Below are 20512 nucleotides of genomic sequence, written 5' to 3' on the forward strand. Positions count from 1 at the left end.
ATGAGACGTGGTCTGGGAACCAAACGTTCATTTTCTCGTATTTGAAAAAAATGCCCAGATCCATTTATTGGGTGCCACGGATGTCTATCAAATGCGCCTGTGCATAGCTCATCATCGCCTTTGCTTTCCCCCTGTTCTGTGATTAGTTCCCTATCTCAGGCTTAAAATTTGCTCCATGGTCTCCAGGCTGCCTTAGCAGCGTGAATCAAATCACGCGCAAGGCAGCATGGGAACACCCAGGCTACGCCGAGATGTTCCTGATTATAAATTGTGAAGCTTTTTTTTATGTTGTAATTTGACGAAATGGCGAAATTATTAATTTTAATACCCTTCCACATAAACAATAAATGTGTCATAATTCACGATGCATGGCTTGAAATGTTTTACATTTCACAGGTCATTGAAGACCATGTTAATGATAATATTCACATGCCCATAAGGCATGTTTGGCATTGCGCCACCAACTGGCAACAGAAAGAATGACAATTACACTGATGTTACATGATCAATTTGAACATACTCCTCCTAGACGGTTTGTCAGATTCATTTGAAATTTGGCAAACATTATGCCAAGATGTCAATGATGTTAAATTGTGAATGGATTTTTGAATGTTGTAATATATTTGATATGATTTTAATATCTCACCACATAAACAGGAATGTGTCATAAATCACAGTGCATTGAATGAATTATCATGATTATGATGATATCCAGACACCCAATGGGCCTGCCTGGCATAGCGCCACCACCTGGCCAAGCAGGAAATGTGCCAGAAATGGACAATGCCTTTAGCCTGGCGAGCCAGACCCACATTAAAATGTAGGGTATGGGCACTCACCGTTCGCAGTGCTCAGTCCGAGGGGCGGGATAATCAGTTGTCTTTCAAATTCCCTCTACACGCAATAGGACAGCGGCAGCGCTAATGAGTCCCATGTGTTTCCCACCAGCGGAGCTAGTTGGCTAGTTCAAACGTTTGCCAACATAATAAAAGCTTAACTCGTGTCACACTGTTCGCCAGCAGCAACATCCATCTTATTTGTTTTCAAGTAGCAAGGAATTCAAGCCAAACCATTGCAACTCTGCCATCAATCATTATGTTAAGCCCACCTAACGACTCTATACACGATTTCAATGGCCTGATTAAGTTTCGATTTCTGGAGCTCACAAGCCAACGGAGAGTTGCTAGACTAGCCCTTGCAGCAAATGTAATTTGCTGCCGCTAGGGGCGCGTCTAGATTTCTAGGCTACAATGCCTTAAGTGATTGATCTGAAAGTTTACAAACATTTTGGATATCATTATTGTGATGATATTCACATGTGTAATTTTCATGCCTAACATAGCGCCACCATCTGGCCAACCAAAAAGTGTATCAGAAATGTTCTTTGCTTAAAATGAATGGTCTGAAATTTCTCAGGTTAATATATATTATGATTATGATGACACCCAATGGGCCTGCCTTGCATTACGCCCCCACCTGGCCAAGCGAGTAACTGTGGCAGAAAATAAAATACAAAAACAAATAGCACACACATCAAATATGTACATTTCACAAACGCACCACGTCGGTGCTTTGTTGGATTCCGACATGTCACGGGTTGCGGCCTGCAGGTGCTCGGGCCCGCCATTGCCGCTTGCGGCTATATTCTACTTATGTTATCTAATAGCCAATAAACATCTAACAGTTTAGTAATGACTTGTAAATGGTTTAATGCGCATTTACAAGTGTCCTATTTGTAAGTTAAGTTATTCGTATTTGTTAATTATTTGTAAGTTTGTTATCAAATGGCAAGTAAATATCTTAACTAACCATTTTGTCATAACTTGTAAATGATTAATTAAGCATTTATAATATATTCTTAAAGGAACCATATGTAAGAAATGTATGTCAATTAATCATAAAATGGCCCTGAAATGTCACTAGACATTAAGAAATCATGTTAATTTCAAATACTTATATCACTGACAACAGTAGTCCAGCCAGGATATTGTCATTTAAAAAGTGAAGTTGCAGCCCTCAACTGATGTTGATGTTGTGTTTTGTCATGTCATGTTGTGTTTTGGCCTGATGCGCCACCCTCCACCTATCTACTAATCACGAAGTCAGTAGTGTTTCAGCATCCGGGTTGGCAATCTCGAGTCAGGGGGGAGGGGGAGGGGATAAACCAATCTACAGTAATTTGAAAGTGATTGCAGTACCAGTTTTGCCCACAATCTTACATATGGTTCCTTTAAGTGTCTTATAAACTATAAGTAGCCTACAGTCTAATGTCTAGTAATTAAAGTACGATTTTTTAAAGCGTTACTTGCTTCCAACAATTATATGGCTTGTTTAGATGTTACTTAGCAAACTTCTTATGCTGAATTTGTGGTGAGAATGCAGGAAGAGTTTCATTCAGACTCTTCCAGGCCATACTTGTGCAGGTAGGCAGTAGTTCCAGTTATCTTGGTCTTACTGACCTCAACTTGCCCACAATTCCTATTCATTTCTTAAATTACATAAGGCACTGATGAGATAGCTGTCAGAAAACACCTTCTCCTGCCCAGGGGTGTAGTGGTAAAAAAAGGTGTGTAAACTATAAATTCTATGATAAAGCGGACCACAACACGGTCACAGGTAAGCTGGACCACGGCATACCAGTGTAGCCTATGTAGCCTATTAGAGATATTATCGGCCGATATTAGCTATTTGCCGATCTATCCGTTGGCTATCGGTGTTTAACGGCCAATAATTATTTTTGAATGAAGTAAAGGAAAGCCAAATAGTGATCCTTCGTTATAACGTTATAACGCCCAACAGTAAAATTATGTTAAGCATTGGTTGGAGTGGGGGAGGCTAACATGGTTGTTTGTGTATTTGTGAAACATAAACCCGGTTATACTGAATAACTTAACAACAGCACTATAATTTTCTCTTTCGACTGTCATTCCATTTTCTGACATGTAGCTATGGTAGCTAGCTACAATGATAGCATTAGCTAATAGACCTCTCCAGAATAAGTCCCGCCTCCGTAACTTCCGTATCCATCCAACTTCCGGGCGTCGATTGTCTATGGGAAATAACATTGCGTTTCGAAATATCATCCCGGTAAAACATCTGTAGGCAGCGAAGTAGAAAAAAATGGTGGGCAGATTGGCCTACACACTTCTGCCATCTAGTTTCCACTGGATTTTTTGATTGTCGGTGCCGTTTAAGTAGTATAGTCTATAGTATACTACTTAAACGGCACCGACAATCAAAAAGTCCAATGGAAACTAGATGGCAGAAGTGTGTAGGCCCACCAGCTTTTTCTACTTTGTCACCTACAGAGTTTGACAGGTACGATCTTTAAAAACGCCATGTTATTTCCCATAGACATTTGACGACCGAAGGTTGGATGGATACGGAAGTTAGGAGGCAGGACTTATTCTGGAGAGGTCTATATCCATCTGGTTTGTGTCACCATTCCTCAGAATTAGAGTGTCCTTCTTTTTGGGCATTTGTCCGCCTTTTTGACAAGTGCTCCACAGCAAACAATGCTTTTAAGTAGCAATGATACAAGTGCTCACAGCAAACAAGGCTTAAAAGTAGCGATCGATGATGGAAAACAATGCGTTCTCAGACATCCCAAGTTGTGATACCTCCCTGAAATGGCTTTTTGCAGGTTGGGATGTCTGCAGATAAGGGGCTTACAGACAGGAGACGGCATGCACTGCGGTCACATGCTAGGTTGCGCTGGTTTGATAAAGATTTGTGTTGTGCTTGCTGCTGGGCTCATTGCAAAATAGCTATGATTTACAGCGTGCCACGGTCAAAGTTAAACATGGTTGAATTTCGGCCGTGGAACATGCAAGAAATTGGGGAGTGTCCTGAATTCAAGGGCGCGGGAAGGGGGGCACCCCCTGCTGGCAGGACATAGATTTTTAAAATTTGTTATATATATTTTTAAATAATTAGGCCTACTAATTCGCTGTCTGACATTATTTATATTTGTGTATCTGAATGAGTCAAATAGCAAAAAATGAGTCAAATAGCAAAAAAGTGATGAGTCAAATAGCAAAAAAGGGTTATGGATTGGTTGGAATATAGGCTACTAAAAATTAACAGTTATAGAGATCAACGTGAACGTGAGTCAGTTAGGCTACTGTAAGAACGTAGCGTGGTTTCAGCTATGTGATAGCCAGAAAATGTCTAATCTGTAAACGGGCTCTGGTGATAGCGATGTGTGTAGGCTAGGCCTACGATTGTTATAGGCCTACATATTCTATGCGATTTACACGTTCAAAAAAGCATGGATAAGCTGAAAGAAACTTTAATTGTGTTGTACAGTTTTGCAAAATTAATAAATTATAGCTAGTGAAATCATTTCACTAGTCCCTAAGATAGAAATTATTAGGACACATTCTTGCTGTGGAGACGACACACTTTAGGCTATTCAGGAATTATTTGCAAGATCATTGCAGCCTGATTATTAGCCTATATTTAAAGCCAAACATCTCTGGTGTGGTTTTGACAATCAGAAAAGTAATTTTCCTTAGTTATACTGAAATAGGCTAATCAAGTCAAGTGCGCTTCTGTGGGTGGGTGCAGTGGAGTCGGAGTGCTGTCGCGAACATTGGAATTTGTGGCTGCCCAGGACGTAGATAGATAGATATACTTTATTGATCCCTAAAACTTCTCTCTATCACCCACACACCGCACTAAAATGATGTATTTAGCAGTCAAAATCCGAAACATGTCCGTGGAGAAATCGTCGGACATCCATTATTTTTGTTATTCAGCACCCCTGGTCAAAAATAGGTTCCCGCGCGCCTGCCTGAATTTGGTCAATTTGTCCTCATTTTTGTCCTCACAACTAGTCCTCCTTTTCAGAGTGTGGTTGGTGGTCACCCTATTTCAATGTAGGCTATTTCTGCACAGAACCACTTGCGACAAGCGGAAATAATAGGCGTCCCTTCTATTCTCTAGCTGGGTTCGCGGTTGCAGCGTGGTTTGAGCCACGTCTGATTCACTGATATGATGAAGGCAGTGTGGCTGCTGCTCTAACCTGTTAACATGGGCGCTGAATGAACCCCCCTATCCCCCATAGGAATTGTGGCCAATTGTCCTCACTTTTAAACACAATCTGTCCTCCTTTTGTGTGTGGTTGGTGGTCACCCTGCTTTTATTAGGGGTTTGTTTGCACGGCGTGTCATCTGATCTGGACGTCGCCATATTGGATACTCGCCTCATTAGAAAGCATTAGGCACTGAAGTAAATCCCAAACATCGTCAAGGAAAATGGTTAATTATTGCCGTGTTTTAGGTTGTACTGTACCAATAGGTCCGACTGAGAAAAACATCTGGTGTAGGTATCGACTTCCAAAAGTTATTAAAAAACCAGGGAGAAAGGATAATAATGTCAGAAGTTATCAGAGGAAGGGGCCGTTTGTGGAACTTGGTAGCCTACTTCGTCTCCCTCACCCAACTCATATGGATCTGCGCTGCCAATAAACCGTAATTTCTCGAAATATTGCGCATTTTCTTGTGGTCCAAGTCCTGTCCTATATGCCTTTGCATCTTAGACGCATTTTGATGAGCTTTTCTGTTGTTTAGAAACGGCTACAATCACGTAAGATATACAAAGTGCATAATACTCCATTGTACTTCATTCACTGAGTATCGCCAATATGGCTGCGCGTGCTGGGTTACCATGGTTACCGGTCAGAACGTGACGTCCATGCAAACCCCTAATACACATGTAGCCTCCACTTCCCCAGAGTTCATTGTTAAAATGACTTCAGAAGGAATAGCCTAGATATGGTTGGAGAAATTATGAATATGAAAGATTGGCCTAATCACCATAAAGAGTAAGAAATATGAAATCTTACAGACAGATTAGCTATAATGAATTACACCTTTAAGTTAAAGGATCATTTTTTTAATTTAGCACTTTGAGTCCCTTTTCTGGTTTGTTTTGAATGATCTAGAGTGGTGGCCTAAGTGATCTACTGGACACCGACATTTTGACGATGGGTCCTGTCTCGACTCTAGTTCATCTAAAACAAACCAGAAAAGGGACTCAAAGTGCTAAATAACGGAATTATCCTTTAATTGATCTAACACTGTACATGTCTATGTGCCAGTAGCATCTCGAAAAGGGCAATGAGGATCATAGCCTCACTGTCAGAGTAAACTTGCCCATGCAGTTATTTCTTAGGATTTTATTATGTCAGGGATGTGAAGCTATATAGCATCATCCACAATTAGTTGTGATGACTTTGTATCAAACATTGTATTTTATTGGTGAACTAATTATGAGAAATTAAACTTTATTTCAGGCTACAGTACACTTCAGACGCGGTTTCCCGTGGTTGGTTAATATTATTATATAGCTGACTAGCAAAGGGAGCTTGCCACTAACTTTCAGTGCTTAAATCCCAGACAATGCGTGAAATAAAAAACAGTTATCTATCTTACATTATGTCCTGTATTTGATTTCTAACATAGGCAAATGAGAAAAGGTAGAGGTGACATAACTTTGTGTCTGAAAGGGGTAGGCATAATTGTCAACGTTGTCCCTTGTTGAGTCAGTGGCATGAATCTACCGTCCACCAAATTAACCTCAAAAACGTTACGTTTAGTAGCCTGTTTTTCGACCTCACTCACTTTGGGCTTGTAGTCGAGGCCGTTCAGTCAACGCTTCAGAAATCGGCGTATATGCATTTTAAAAATCCATTCATCAGCCAAATCCGTGACATGCGGTGAGTGTGGTCTATCTTTGCAGCCTCCTGCTGGCTGCTGCAAGATGATTGGTCACTGACAGTCTAATGCAGCGCAATATGGATAAACTACATCTTGTGCAGGTTCAACCATATGAAACTAACAATATAAAACTATAGGAAATTGTAAAATGACAGCTTAATTTAGGATGGCGTAAGAACGGTAGATTGTTTAGAGGTGAATAAACGTAATTTAGACGTGTATAAGCACAATTTAGAGGTGCATAAAAGCTATTTTCGAAATTCAAGTGGTGCGTAAAGTGCATTTAGCCTCCACTATAACCCTGCTCCTGCCTCGTTGTCATGAATTATTTTAAGTTTCAAAGTGCTAGACAGGTGCTTATATGATCGCTGCTCATTTTTGGGAGAAAGTTTTGAGGTCTCCTTTAATAAATCCTTGAAATTGCATCATTTGACCTTTCTTAACTATGAGTGTAACCAAGCTATAGCCCTAGTTGATGAATGACCTTGGTTAAAGTTATCTGATAAATAAAACCCTTTGGTGTGTCTAAACTATCTTGCATAATGCTGTTCTCCTTTTTACCTCAAAAATAATACACTGATTTCGCCTAAAATGTTAAAAAGAATACTGCATTTCATATTAGAGAGATTAGTTCATTTTGTAAATTATTAGTTTGCTGTGGACACATGGGACACATACACATCAGTGTCATAACAGCTCCCTGAGACAATAGCATATTCCCCATGAGATGTCTTTTTATTCTAACAGTGTAGAGCAGGGCACTGTGACAGGTCACTGGCCTCTAGGATGTAATATTAAGCCCATTGAGACGCAACATTGCCTTCTCCCTTCTTACATCATCTCAAAGTCTATGTGTCAGTCTCTGTACACAATTGTTTCCATTTTTTTCAGTCAGCTGTTTGTCCGACGTGTTTTTCCTTAATCCCAACATGTTGTGCAATATGGCGCGCTATCTGGCGTCACCTTCCTGCTCGGCAGCAGTGAGGCTGTGTGTGTGTGTGTGTGTGTGTGTGTGTGTGCATTTTTCCGCGCCTCTGTGGTAGGACCCATGGCAGCAGCATCCCATCGTCAGCCTCAGAGAGCTGCACACACACACACACACACACACACACACACACACACAACAGACAATGAGAGGACCAGGAAGGGCCAGATGAAAGCGAAGGAGAGGGAGCTGCTTCTAAAAAAAGGAGAGAGCAATTAGTAAATGTCGTCTGAGTCGGGCATGCTGAATTAGAGGCCTAGTGGATCATGTAATTAGGGGTAGACCGGTCTCAGCACTCACAAGGCACGGGGGAGGGGTTGATGAAGGGGTGGAGGGTCAGGTTTGGTGCGATGAGATGAACAGAGAGACAGTTGTAGTTATAGTAAATGTGTTTGGTAGACACTTTTGTCATTAGATAAAATCAACTATGTGAAAAGTAAGTAATAAGCACTATGAATAATAAGAAAGATAATGTATGATGTAGTTGAGTGTGTTTAAATGAAATAATTTTTTCTAGAAGAAAATATACACATTTGAACAATCTGAATGACTGCTATAACCCCATCCGTCAGTGCCTTAACTCACCTGTCCTGCGCATAACATATTGTACTTTTATTGGACATAGTGGACAAGGACGTCGCTTCTGTGTCATTCAAGTCAATAAAGAAAGAGAAAGAGGAGGTGGAGGAAGTGGAGGAGGAGAATGTGAATTGCGAGAAGCTTAGACGGCTGAGTCTGAAGGTTGGGCTTTTGTGAGACGCACACGTGCCTTCTGGTGCACATAGGAAGTACGCTACGGGGCAGAAGGAGGAGGATTGGGGGGGGCAACAGGGGGAAGGTGACGAGGACGGTGGGGGGAGTGGTGATGCGGGTGGGGGTGCAGGAGGAAGAGGAGGAGGGGTGTCTCTCCAGCAGAGTTGCCAAGCCATTCTTCTGCCTGTGTGCCGCAGCACTGTCAGCCCAACTGGAACTCTGGCAGCAGTTGCCGTAGCTACCAGAGGAATGCTGATTCAGATAGCCTCAAACAAAACACATTTCCTGCAAAAAATCTACTCGGGAATGAACGATGAACAGAGATGACCCTTATGTCAAACATACATGTACATGATTATACGTACACAGACACACACACACATACAGATCCAGCATACTTAGATTCAGCATACATACACATATTAAGGACAGGTTTCTAAGTGTCTTTAAAACCTCTCTACAATGATACACCATGTGCACATTCAGAGACAAACACAGACACACACAGACCACACACACACACACTCACTATGTGTCACTTTTTTTGAGCAGGTTTTTACCTGAGTCTAAGCCTGGCACTGCCAAAGATGATCAACAATGCACCCAGTGTTATCTGGTCTCTCGCATGTGCATCGATGCAAATGTATTCAAACCAGGACATGGACACCAGCTTGTGATGGAGTGCTATCCAAACAAAATTGGATGATTTTTTTACATAGCAACAGGAGACATATTGCCCAGATTTCTGGACTCACCCCAAAACATTTGAATTCTCGCCGGAGTTTACGTAACCGGTAAATTAGCATGGGCTGTGGACTCCGTTAACCCCTAAAATTAGCCAGTTGAAATGAAAATACATTAGAAAAGCTGTGTTTAAATTGCCTTTGTAGAGAGACAGACAGAGAAAGAGAGAGAGGGGAGAGGAGAGGGGTTGGGGGATTTATGATAGAATGGATCTGAGAGAGCAGATAACAACAAGGATAAAGTAATAAATAAATCTCCTCGGAGAAGTAGCCAGCCAACTGACAGCACCAGATTAAGGGGCTGTGCCTTTTAAACAAATTGGGCGCTCAGAGAGGCATATTGCCTGTGTGCTAGAACATGTTTTATTGCTAAGCTATAATCACTGAGACAAAGACGGGTGGCGCTCAGCACACTGAGCAACGTCACTGCCTGAAACGAGCACAGATAATTGGTTCCTCAATTGATTATGATGAAAATGATGAGCCATGAAATGTGGGCAAGACACTGTGGAGCACAAAAGGGATATATAAAGGAACACTTGGACTAAAACCTATCTGCAGAGTCTGGAAACAGGGCAGGCTGTGTCTTTTTATGGCGCAATGAAATGAGGTTGAATTAGATCCAGTGTCTAGTGACCTTTACATTTCCAATCCAACATCGGGGCCAGGTCCTCAACAATAAAACAATGCAACAGGCAGTGTGAGTAGCTTATGATGGACTTGATAGGGGTGAAGAGAGCGTGTGTTTTCTGTAAAAGATGCATTTTGTCAACCACTAAAACTAAAAATCTGCAGGAGAAGCTGTGAAGCAGTGTTTTAGCACTGAAGATTGTGGAGTTGTCACTGTTCTCCTCTCTGTAAATAACTGAATCCTCTAACAGTTTTTTTAATTAAAATTATTAAAATTCAAATATTGTCATACACTAGGGATTCTAATAGTTACTGAAACAATAGAAGTAGCTATTATTTTATCTGGTAAAATAGTTTTGAATTATATACCCATTTATGTTGGCCATGAATTTATTTAAATGGTATATCATTTTTAATTGTAATTGTAATTATCATTTTTTTTATTTATCACAACAGACGCTGTATGTGGCTGAATCTGTGACTGCAATGATCAGTATAATGACTTTTAGGACTGAATCAGAACAAGACATACTCACAGAGAATAAGAAATTTCACAAAGGAAGACCTTGTCATGAAGGTGTCTCAGTGAGTGTTCATGGAACAGGGCCAAGGTTCGTGGAAGTCAGGCTGAGAGGGGGCAGTGAACGTGCCCTTGAGGTATCCACTTCTTTATACTTCTCTGCTAACCATGCTGAAGCACTTCCCTGCTTTGCTGATAAAAACAATAAAGTGAAGGAAATGACAGGAATGAAGAAGTGTACCAGTTTGGCATTCTCCAGTAGTCAATAAACTCATCAACTAGACAAAATAAATCAATTAATTAATAGATAGATACGTTCAGATGGCTATTGTGTGTTGTGCATTTTTTAGTTGTTGACAAATGTTTTTATGGGTACAGAATATTAATAATAATAAGTACATCTTGCCACATGCTTCCAATACAGAATATTTTTTAGTGGCACCAACTGTGTCTTTAACAACACCATGCAGGAAGCAGACCTAAAGTACACGGTATATTTTGTTAGAAAGTGGTGTGTGTGTGTGCAGCTGTGCGCACACAAAAGTGGACTTTGCTGTGGGGAGAGGTGGGAGGGGGCAAATTTTTGAAACCTGAAAAATGAAAAAATAAAAGGAATGTTTCTGTGCATATAACTATATACTCAACCTGTACAGACCAACCAACACACCCTGGGTTGAGGAGGCTAAGTCATCCCTTCTTCCCTCTGGTATGAAGACACCACGGTGGCTGACTTGTATGGAGGAATGACCAATGACTCCATTAGCATTGGCTAAGGCTGGCATCTTAGAGACAGCCAGCAAAGGCATGAAGCTCATTGCATGCATGGCATCTGAAGGGAGAGAATGGATTTTCGTTTCAGATGGCCAGAATGAGCACTTTGATCTGCAGTGAAGGGAGTGCCACTATCACCACTCTCTAATATCCCTATGTAGTAAATCTTACACTATCAATACAAAGAAAGGGGAAGTTAAGGCCGTGTCAGTTTGCAATATATGCACTGTGTGTTCAATTTGATTGTGTTGCTGTGGCCATATACAACTGCTTGGCTAAATGTTACAAGTGAACAATCTGTGCTTATGGAGCTTATCTGTAGGCTACTTATGTATACAGATTCAGTTGTTACGCGGAGAGCAACAAGAGAGAAAAAAGAAAGAAAAAGAAAGAAAGAAAAGATGAACACTTCTATTATTAGGAAAAAAAACTCTTGTTGTTGGTCAAATTTGATGGTCTGGCGAAAAGTCGTACAGTTTTCTCGGGATGGCTATCTCACCCGCTGTCCCCGAGGACATTCTTGGGACAGCATTCCATTTCTAGCCATCTGTTTTCTGTCAATAGTCCTAATTTAGCTGCAGAAAAATCCTCGTTAGGTGAGCTAGGAAAGTCATCACATTGACAGAGGCCGAACAGGATACTTTATTATTGTGAACAGACTGATGGAAGCCGATCTGTGATTGCACATGGTCAATACTATTGGTAATCGGATCAGAGATTTACCTGTTATTGACATAATAATCGACGCAATGGAGTTCAAATGTAGCCTGTGATCCCAATAGACTGACCACGACCGAGGAATGCCTTTAAGCAAAGCAATATTTCACGAATAGAGCATATTATGGTAGGTAGGTAGGCCTAGCCTATTTAGAGATTGTAGACATTTCCATCTTAGCTGTCTTTTCTCCAAGACGAACTAGAATCGAAAGAAAGAAACCAACTGTTAACAACGGCGTTTCGAACACAGCTAATTGAGCGGGAGTGCAAAAGTTCAAAGCGCCATTGGCATGACATTAGACTGTCCACCAATGTTGAATAACGAGAACCACTGAACAAAATTAATAGTGAAGTAAAACATAATAGGCGACCCTGAATTACACCGCACCACTGCGCAGTATGTTTGCGCAGCAGTGCTGCCTTGCAAACCAATGCACTCACTGAAACATCTTGCACACATAGTTACGCTGGGAACGCTGCATTTGTGCCATGTCTTTTTCATGCTCTTAGTTGTTTCTCTGTCCAAGGTTCTGAAATACACCCGCTAGGAAACGACTCACGTGACCCCACAGCCTTCTCCGCACCGCGCGCACTGCTAGCTGGAGGATTTCACGTGAGAACACGACCAACAGTCATTCGCGTGCTGTTATCCTCTCTGCACTCCTGGTCTCTCAGATTTAGTAGATATCGTCTGGATTAAAAAAAAAAAAGCACGGGTTCAGACTAAACTGAGTATTCGTTACATTTAGGATGAAAGACTTAAACATTCTTCGTTTCCTGCCTTTTTCTTCACTCCACGCCAACACGGTGATTGCTGCGGATGGGCAGAACGTGCTTTAGTTGGCCACTAATCAGGAAAGTGCACGTCTGTATGGGTATCTCTCTGTAAGAAGATGTAAGGATCAACAAGCTTTCTCCCCTAACAAGCATCTTGCAAACAAAAATGCAGAAGGGAATACGACTTAATGATGGCCATGTCACCTACCTGGGTCTCTTGGCAAAGAAAGATGGTACGCGACGAGGCTGCTTGAGCAAAAAGAGCTCAGATAACACAAAATGGCATACCAAGTGGTTTGCATTACTGCAGAATATGCTATTTTATTTCGAGAGCGAGTCCAGCTCTCGACCTTCGGGATTATACCTGTTGGAAGGTTGCGTCTGTGACAGGTCGCCTTCGCCAAAACCTTCTCAGTCAGCTAAGGAGTGCTTAGAAAAACAGGTAAGAGGCGTGCAAAACGACAAGTTTCTGTATATATGTGCACGTTGTGTCATCCCCACGAAAGACAATGTAGAAATAGTGTGTTTTCTGGAGGCAAATTCACAAATATATGTGCTGCTATTATTCAACAAGGCTTTGGTCTAAATGCGTTGCCTGTATGTAACAAGCTCATGCAGTTCAGACAGAGAGCAAGCCAACAGTTTCGTCAGTGCACACAGTTGAAGATTTTGGGGAGGGGGTGGGTTCAACAGTGTGTTAAGTCTTTCCCAACCATTTACCTGTCTTAAAACAATAAACACAGTGTTTATAAGCGATTGGTCTGGATATAAATATCATACAGTGTAATATCATACAGTGTAACGTCCAGGTTAGACCAGTTTACCCACTGCATGATGTTATGTAATGTGAGTAACGGATTAATTAAATTCATTATCCATACTTAATTGAATTTGGACTCACTCAAATAATCCCGTTAGCTGGTCATGATAGGAGCCATCAATGGCGTTATTGATATTAAATGGAGTTTGGGTAGGCCCTATTTGGGTATTTGAACTCACATGAGTTTTTAAATTCAGTTTTGATTATCTGTATTGGGACAACTGGGAATTTGTTGATAGATTTAAATATATTTTTTTTTGTTTTTATGTTGTATCATTAATTGATTTTTTAGTGTCCTATCAGGTTGTTTTCTTCCTCGTTTTCGTTATGAGGGAAAATTACGCTAGAGAAAGCACTTTCTCAATCTCAGAGTCGCCCCCAAGTGGGAAAGTGCCGAAAAATCACCGTCTGTTTGACGTATTGATTTCATTCCCGCGCTGATATTAATAGCATCCTTCCTTGGCAACTGCGTCCGCTACAGTGTTTAATAACTCGTAGACTTTTAACCTGTAATGTTTTCGTAGCAACAGCCTAATGGCTATCACATAGATAAAGACTGTATTCACTTCTACAATAATTTAGAGGAATTTGGTCATGTGTGTGTTCCTCATTACATTGCTGTGTCGAGGACAGTTTTCGTCATTTCATCGCATGTAAACTATTAGAGTTAAAGTTTGTATGCTATGTACATGTGTTTTGGCCTAGGCTACAAATGGAGTTAGGACCCCCTGGCAGAAGAGCATAGCTCAAGAGAATTGCTAAAATTGCATGTTTATGCAAACAATCAGTACAGACAAGTTGGGTGATTGCTGCCTTGTCTTATTGAGGATAATGCAATTATAAGTTATCAAATATACTGCCATTTATCATTTCAACATAAACGGTAACATTAGGATTGAGATGCCGAGATGCTCAAATCGTTTCTATGTCCACGAATGTTTAGATCCGGAAGCAAAATTATTGTTTGCTTTATGTCTGTAGGCTATGCATGTAAACATTACAAATAAAACTTTAAATACTCTAAGACAGTGAAACTAAAGCAACAGTGTACCTCATGTGAACATTGAATATATGGTTCTGTGAACACAGTAACCAAACTTGACAGATTTATTTGAAGAAGCCTCTTGCATCTGATGTTTTGTGATAGCCATGAGATGAGACCATTTCCTGTTTTGCCATTGTGCAATTAAATACTAATGGTTGGGTTTGGGCTCCAATGCTCTGATGTTCTGTCCCTTTCCCTGGGCTGTATTCTCTGTGCCATAGCCATGTCTAAGGCTGAGATCCAGCACAGGCCCAGGCCCTCTCTGTGAGCAGCTGCCCCTGTGCTGACAAAGCACTATGCACCACGGTGTCCTGGACTGGGCAGTTCTGTCCATAATTTGGTGGTAATATTGCAGATGGATGTTGTAGATGATTAGTTTTGTACTTATTTGTACTTATTTCCACTACTTATGCCAGCACTACTAGTTCTAGTCACTGAAATACAATTATTTTTAGTCACTGGATCTTGTTAAGTGTTTTAGAAAAACTGCTGATATACATTCTGAGACTTGGTCATAACTTTTGTCCCCTTGAAGTTGTCCACACTCTTAGATGTTGCATTGGATGGGTTGACTTTTATATAATGCTAATTAGTGTAATTCTTCTATTATGTAGAATGTATTTCTGGTACCTATAACTAGCCATTTCTAAATCATAGTGTGTACAAATGAGCTAACTGGTCAGAGGACATCATTTCTGCATCTTTTTGTTTAGAGCTCAGCCACTTAAGTGTCAGCAGGCCAGTGCATGTGTAGAAGACACAATTTGAGAGAGAGAGAAAGAGAGAGAGTGTGTGTGTGTGTGTTTGTGTGTTGAGAGTAACTCAAGAATCAATATTGTCACAATACGTTTGGGCCATGATATCAATAATCATGATACAATGATTCTGCAATACTCAATACATTGTAAACGATTAATTTATGATCCATCACAATACCTGTGTCAATGAGAAAGAAGGAAAAGGGAAAAAGCTATAATTATATATGTATTTACTGCATTTCACAACAGAATTGAAACACTGTACAAAGTGCATGGAGTTTTGGCTTAAAAACATAAATAATTTGACAATACATAAACACAAAGTAAGTAGTACACAAATTGTCAGATGAGTCCATTTAGAATATGAATTGTAGAATTTTATATTTTAGTAAAAATATATTCACTATTCACTACATCAGTATATCAATAATGTTTCACAAAAAAAAGTTATATATTATATGGCCGTATTGATATTTTGTCTCACCCTTAATATACAGTATGTGTCTGTGTTTGTGCATGCATAGTCATGCACACTTGTGTCACCTTCATCCTTGCCTGGCATTGTGCAGTGGAGAGGAGAATCAGTAATCAGGTTTTGCAGGTATTGACTGTGTCGACACTGGGCAGAGCTGGCTGGTCTACTGAGACCACAAGGTGTCGAGTCAAACTCTGTAGGTATGGTTTGTCCATGGCTAACCTCCAGAGATATTGTCTTTGTCTCTTAGCCTTACGTTGACCACAGTGTAGTCCTTCAAGTGACTTGGCTACTAGACACAGTTAGAATTAAAGGTACTCCTCCCAAAAGACAGTGTTGTCTGTTTTTCGCCTGGACACTTCCCTTGGGCTATCTCATTGACAAAGCTGTCTTGGGATTTGGAATCTAGCACCAACACAAGGGAAGCAGCCAGTTTCATAACAACTCCTACTTGCCTTGTGCTACAGCGATGATTTACCATACTGATAAGCAACTGGGGAACTGAGGAGAAGAACTTGTCCACTCTTTTGACTAATGGCATTTATTGTTGTTTATTGTGTTTAGTGTTTATTTATTGTTTCTGTGTTGTCGTCCACTTAAACAAGCTCATGCAAACACATGCAGACATACAGTATACACATACACACATAACACATGCACTTCACATCACATGCAACACGTCACATGCACTATATATACACCCACACATACATTGGCTGTGTTCAGATCACATTTAAATTTGTGTTGCATTATCTAGGCTGCTTTCATTGGGAGGCCGTTTAATGTGTTCCAATGTACAATGCCATCTGGATGACTTTATAACGTTTTACCTTGTTTTACAGGAGATCATTCATTTGTGAAACAGACCAGTAAATGTGCTGTATATGTACTGTTGTTGTTCTGAATGTGAAAATATCTGTTCAAAATCAAAAGTCAAGACTGCTATCCTTCCATAACAACAAAAATGGTCAGTCACAGTTTTCCAATGCTACCTTTATTTATGCTAATTATTATTTACCTGACAACCTTGCAATGCAGCCATGGACTTTGGAAAACTTTTCTTGTGCTGTATGAGTCTGTGTTTGAGTGTGTTATTTTTTCAGATACACCCTTTTATCACAATAATGTTCCTGGAGCAATTGTTCCGTGTACCATTTGTTTATTCCTTTTTTAATAGAACTGCATTTGAGCCCACAGTTCCTATGGCAACCCTTATTTGCATGTGAAAAACGCTCTGTGCACGGTGTGTGTGTGTGTGTGTGTGTGTGTGTGTGTGTGTGTGTGTGTGTGTGTGTGTGTGTGTGTGAGTGTGTGTGTGTGTGTGGCGGGCTGAAGAGTAGCGGTGCATCGCGCCTCTCTCATTAGGTGTGATCACTATTTGGGCTAAATTTGTTTCCCATGCACAGTACTTTGGAGGGGTCAGGGTCCAATTATAGCGAGATAGTCGCCACTCTGTGGGGGGATGGTACTTGTTTTTTTTGTTTTGTTTTTTTGAGAGGGGGAGAGGAGTTAGGGGAATTGTGCCTTAATGCGTTTTGGCGTAGTTATTTTTATCTTCTCTCAAAGAGCCCTTTAGTGAGCCAACAGCACTGGGTGTAGACAAGCAGGTACGATGAACAGTCAGCAATTTTATTTTATGTGAGGAATTGTTTTTTTTATAGGGTAAAAGGTGAAAATGAGAGAATACTAAATACATGTCTGTGCCCAAGGTTCTGAGGCTTATGAAGTAAAGTTACGGGGAAAAGACCTTTTGGAAATCATTTGCAGTGGAGGAGGCAGGTTAACCTGGGCCGTATTTGGACCAGGTTTGGGCAAGTGCTATTTCAGAGTTAAGACACTCTCCACCAAGACATCAATAAACATTGCATTAACATTAAAATGAACAGTTTTAAATAAAGTCATAAAATACTAATATTAGTAATAGACAAAATAAAATAATAAAAATAACCATAAACATATACAAACCACATGTCTAAGAATTAATTGGGTAATTAAAAGGGGATAATTTAAAAACGGATTGGGTCCCAACGCCTTTTGGGGTGAAGCAGGGAGACTTACTCTCCCCTTCCTTATTTGCTTTTTATATAAATTATTTAGCTCAAGAAATTAAACAGGGTAATATTGGTGTGCCAATTGAGGACATGAATCTAAGTATTCTGCTTTATGCAGATGACATTGTTTTGATAGCTGAAAAAGAAGTGAATTTACAAAATATGCTGAATATTATGAGTTCATGGTGTAGTAAATGGTGTCTTACTATTAGCAGCAAAAAAACACAAGTGGTTCATTTTAGGAAAAAAAAGTGAACTACAGAGTATTCATACATTTCCGTTTGGCCCTGTGCCCTTAAAGTATACTCATCATTATAAATATCTTGGTTTTGTTTTTGATGAAAATATGAAATTTACAGAGGGAAGGAAAGTACTAGCAGAGTCTGCTGGAAGAGCTTTAGGTTCTGTGTTGAGTAAAATGAAACTATGTACAGATCTTGGTTTTTCTACATTTACACAACTGTATAAATCTTTGGTTGACTCAGTTTTGTTTTATGCTGCAGGAGTTTGGGGCTTTGAAGAGGTTTTTGACTGTAACTCTGTTTAAAACCGTGCTTTAAGGTGTTTCCCTGGTGTGCATAAATATGCAGCAAAGGTAGCGGTTAATGGGGATGCAGGATGGGATCCATGTATTGTAAAACAAAGGTGTGAAATAGTGCGATTGTGGAACCGCCTTGTCAGTCTCCCAGAGGAAAGGCTAACTAGGAAAAATTTTAGAATTTTTTTTGGGATAGAGCAAAGCATTGGGTCTGGAGAGGTTTCAATAATACTGTCTGCGTCTGACTTGCATATAATGTACCAAAATAATTTGCAATAAATGTTGTCAGACAAAGACTGTCGAGTTAATATGAAGATCAATGGAAACAGGACATACTGTATGGAAGAAACCAAAACTTAGAAATTATGTTCAGTTTAAGAATGATTATGTTACAGAACCTTTTATTTTCCTTAATCTAAAGAGAAGGCAGAGGTCCCTCTGTGCTCAATTGAGAACTAGTACCTTACCTATGGCAGTGGAAGTGGGTCGATTTAAAGGTACACCCGAACACTTACGTTTGTGTGAATTCTGTGATCTTCAGGTTGTGGAAGATGAATTTCATTTTGTTTTTTATTGTCCTTTATACTGCGACTTAAGGAACTCTCTTTTTGAATCAATTCAGTTAAAAAATCCTGATATATTTTGGAAATATGAAGGGGAGATTTTGTGTTGGCTGTTTGAAAATGATGTTTTTGCTTTGGCAAAATGTATAGAAAAGGCCTGGTATCTGCGGCAAAGGTTTTTGTATTCCATATGACAAGCCATCTCTATGTGTATGTATACTTATTTTTAGTGGTTAAGTTATGTTATGTTGGGTTCTGTGTTACGTCACGTGGTTATTTGGAGATAACAGTGAAATTCTTACTGCAGTGTCTAATAAGCCCATGAGGGCTGGGCACTATGGTGTTTGACACTTAAATAATCAACAATCAATCAATCAATCAAACAAAAAATAGGGTAAGTTAGATAAGTCTTAATTACTTTCTCAAGATCCCAAAACTGTCACTAAAATGAAGAGTAGTAGGTAAATAATTTCAGCAACAAGGATCACAGAAGAAGAGTCTTGACTGTGACATCTTAGTGTTGATAGAAGGATGACATAGCAGATGCTTATCCAAGGACCGCAGTTGACTTAGAGCTGGACCATGGAATTAAGATAGCAAGGTGTAGATCCAGTAAGGGTCCTCTAGGCTAGAGTGAGGGATTTTGATTTAATTCTGGCTGCTATAGGAAGCGACAATGAAGAGTAACTAACAAAGATGTACTGCTGCTTTTTGAATCATCTGTAATGGTCTCACACAAGCAGGTAGGCCAGCTAACAATGCATTGCAATAGTCCAGTTTGGAAAGAACCATGGCTTGCACAAAAAGTTGTGTGGCATAAATTTATAGAATAAACTGGCAGTGTTCCCAGAAATTCGTGGCTCAAATAACGTAGAGAGGGGAATGTCATTTAGGGACTGGACATCCGTTGTTCTTCATCCAGAGACAGTTTCTTAGAGGTGTTTACTGTGTGATAGGACCTGGTGGACACTGAAACAGGAGTCTAATTTCCTCTTTAACCAGCAGTTCACTTGACTGGGTATATGAGTTGACTTAGTTCAAATCGCCATTCATTTGCTTATTCTGTTCTGTTTGGAGGAGTCTGTGTGCTTACAGCTGTTTTCATATGGTCTTTTAGAGGTGTTACAGGAACTGCTACTTAGTTTTCTTTGTTTTGTCCCCCCTTGTCTATGTGTGGCAATATCCATCATCTAATTGTGATATTTGACCACTTTTGTGCCACGGCACTAAAGTAATGAATAGCTGGTGAAAGTAATGAGGGGTGATTTTAAATCAGCTGGATCAACAGCTCAGCATCAAAGGCCCCTCCTCTCTGGCACCGAGCAACTCGTGTGGCCTTTCATTTGTGGTCATGAAGAAATAAATGAATCAATACAAAAGTGTTTGAAGCATGACTCAGCAGCCTGCATAAACCATGAGACAGGTCACTCCCCCAAACGCACACAAACCACCATCACCACACACACACACACACACACTAAGTGTTTTAAATAGGCCTATGAAATAAGCCATTCTGCACTCTCTCTTAAAGGAAGACAAAAACAAGCAATGATGCACACACACACACACACACACACATGCAGCCCAGTGAGCATGAATAGGGTTTTTCACTGAGAGAGTGATGGGCTAATGAACACAAAAAGG

At 40.2% G+C, this 20512-nt stretch overlaps 1 protein-coding gene across 2 annotated transcripts in view; it reads left to right on the forward strand.

Annotated features, from left to right (window-relative positions):
* Positions 1-12313: 12313 nt before the first annotated feature.
* The window catches only part of rasgrf1 (Ras protein specific guanine nucleotide releasing factor 1), a 39960-nt gene continuing 31761 nt past the window's right edge, over positions 12314-20512 (forward strand). The window contains exon 1 of one of the 2 annotated variants that reach the window (XM_048257621.1): positions 12314-13060. In XM_048257621.1, coding sequence (XP_048113578.1) covers positions 12785-13060 — 276 coding nt within the window. In that variant the 5' untranslated portion in view covers positions 12314-12784. The remainder of the gene's footprint in view (positions 13061-20512) is intronic. The other variant, XM_048257622.1, reaches the window with a different exon arrangement.

Source organism: Alosa alosa, chromosome 11 (genome assembly GCF_017589495.1).
Source record: "Alosa alosa isolate M-15738 ecotype Scorff River chromosome 11, AALO_Geno_1.1, whole genome shotgun sequence".
In the NCBI taxonomy this organism is placed as follows: Eukaryota; Metazoa; Chordata; class Actinopteri; order Clupeiformes; family Clupeidae; genus Alosa; species Alosa alosa.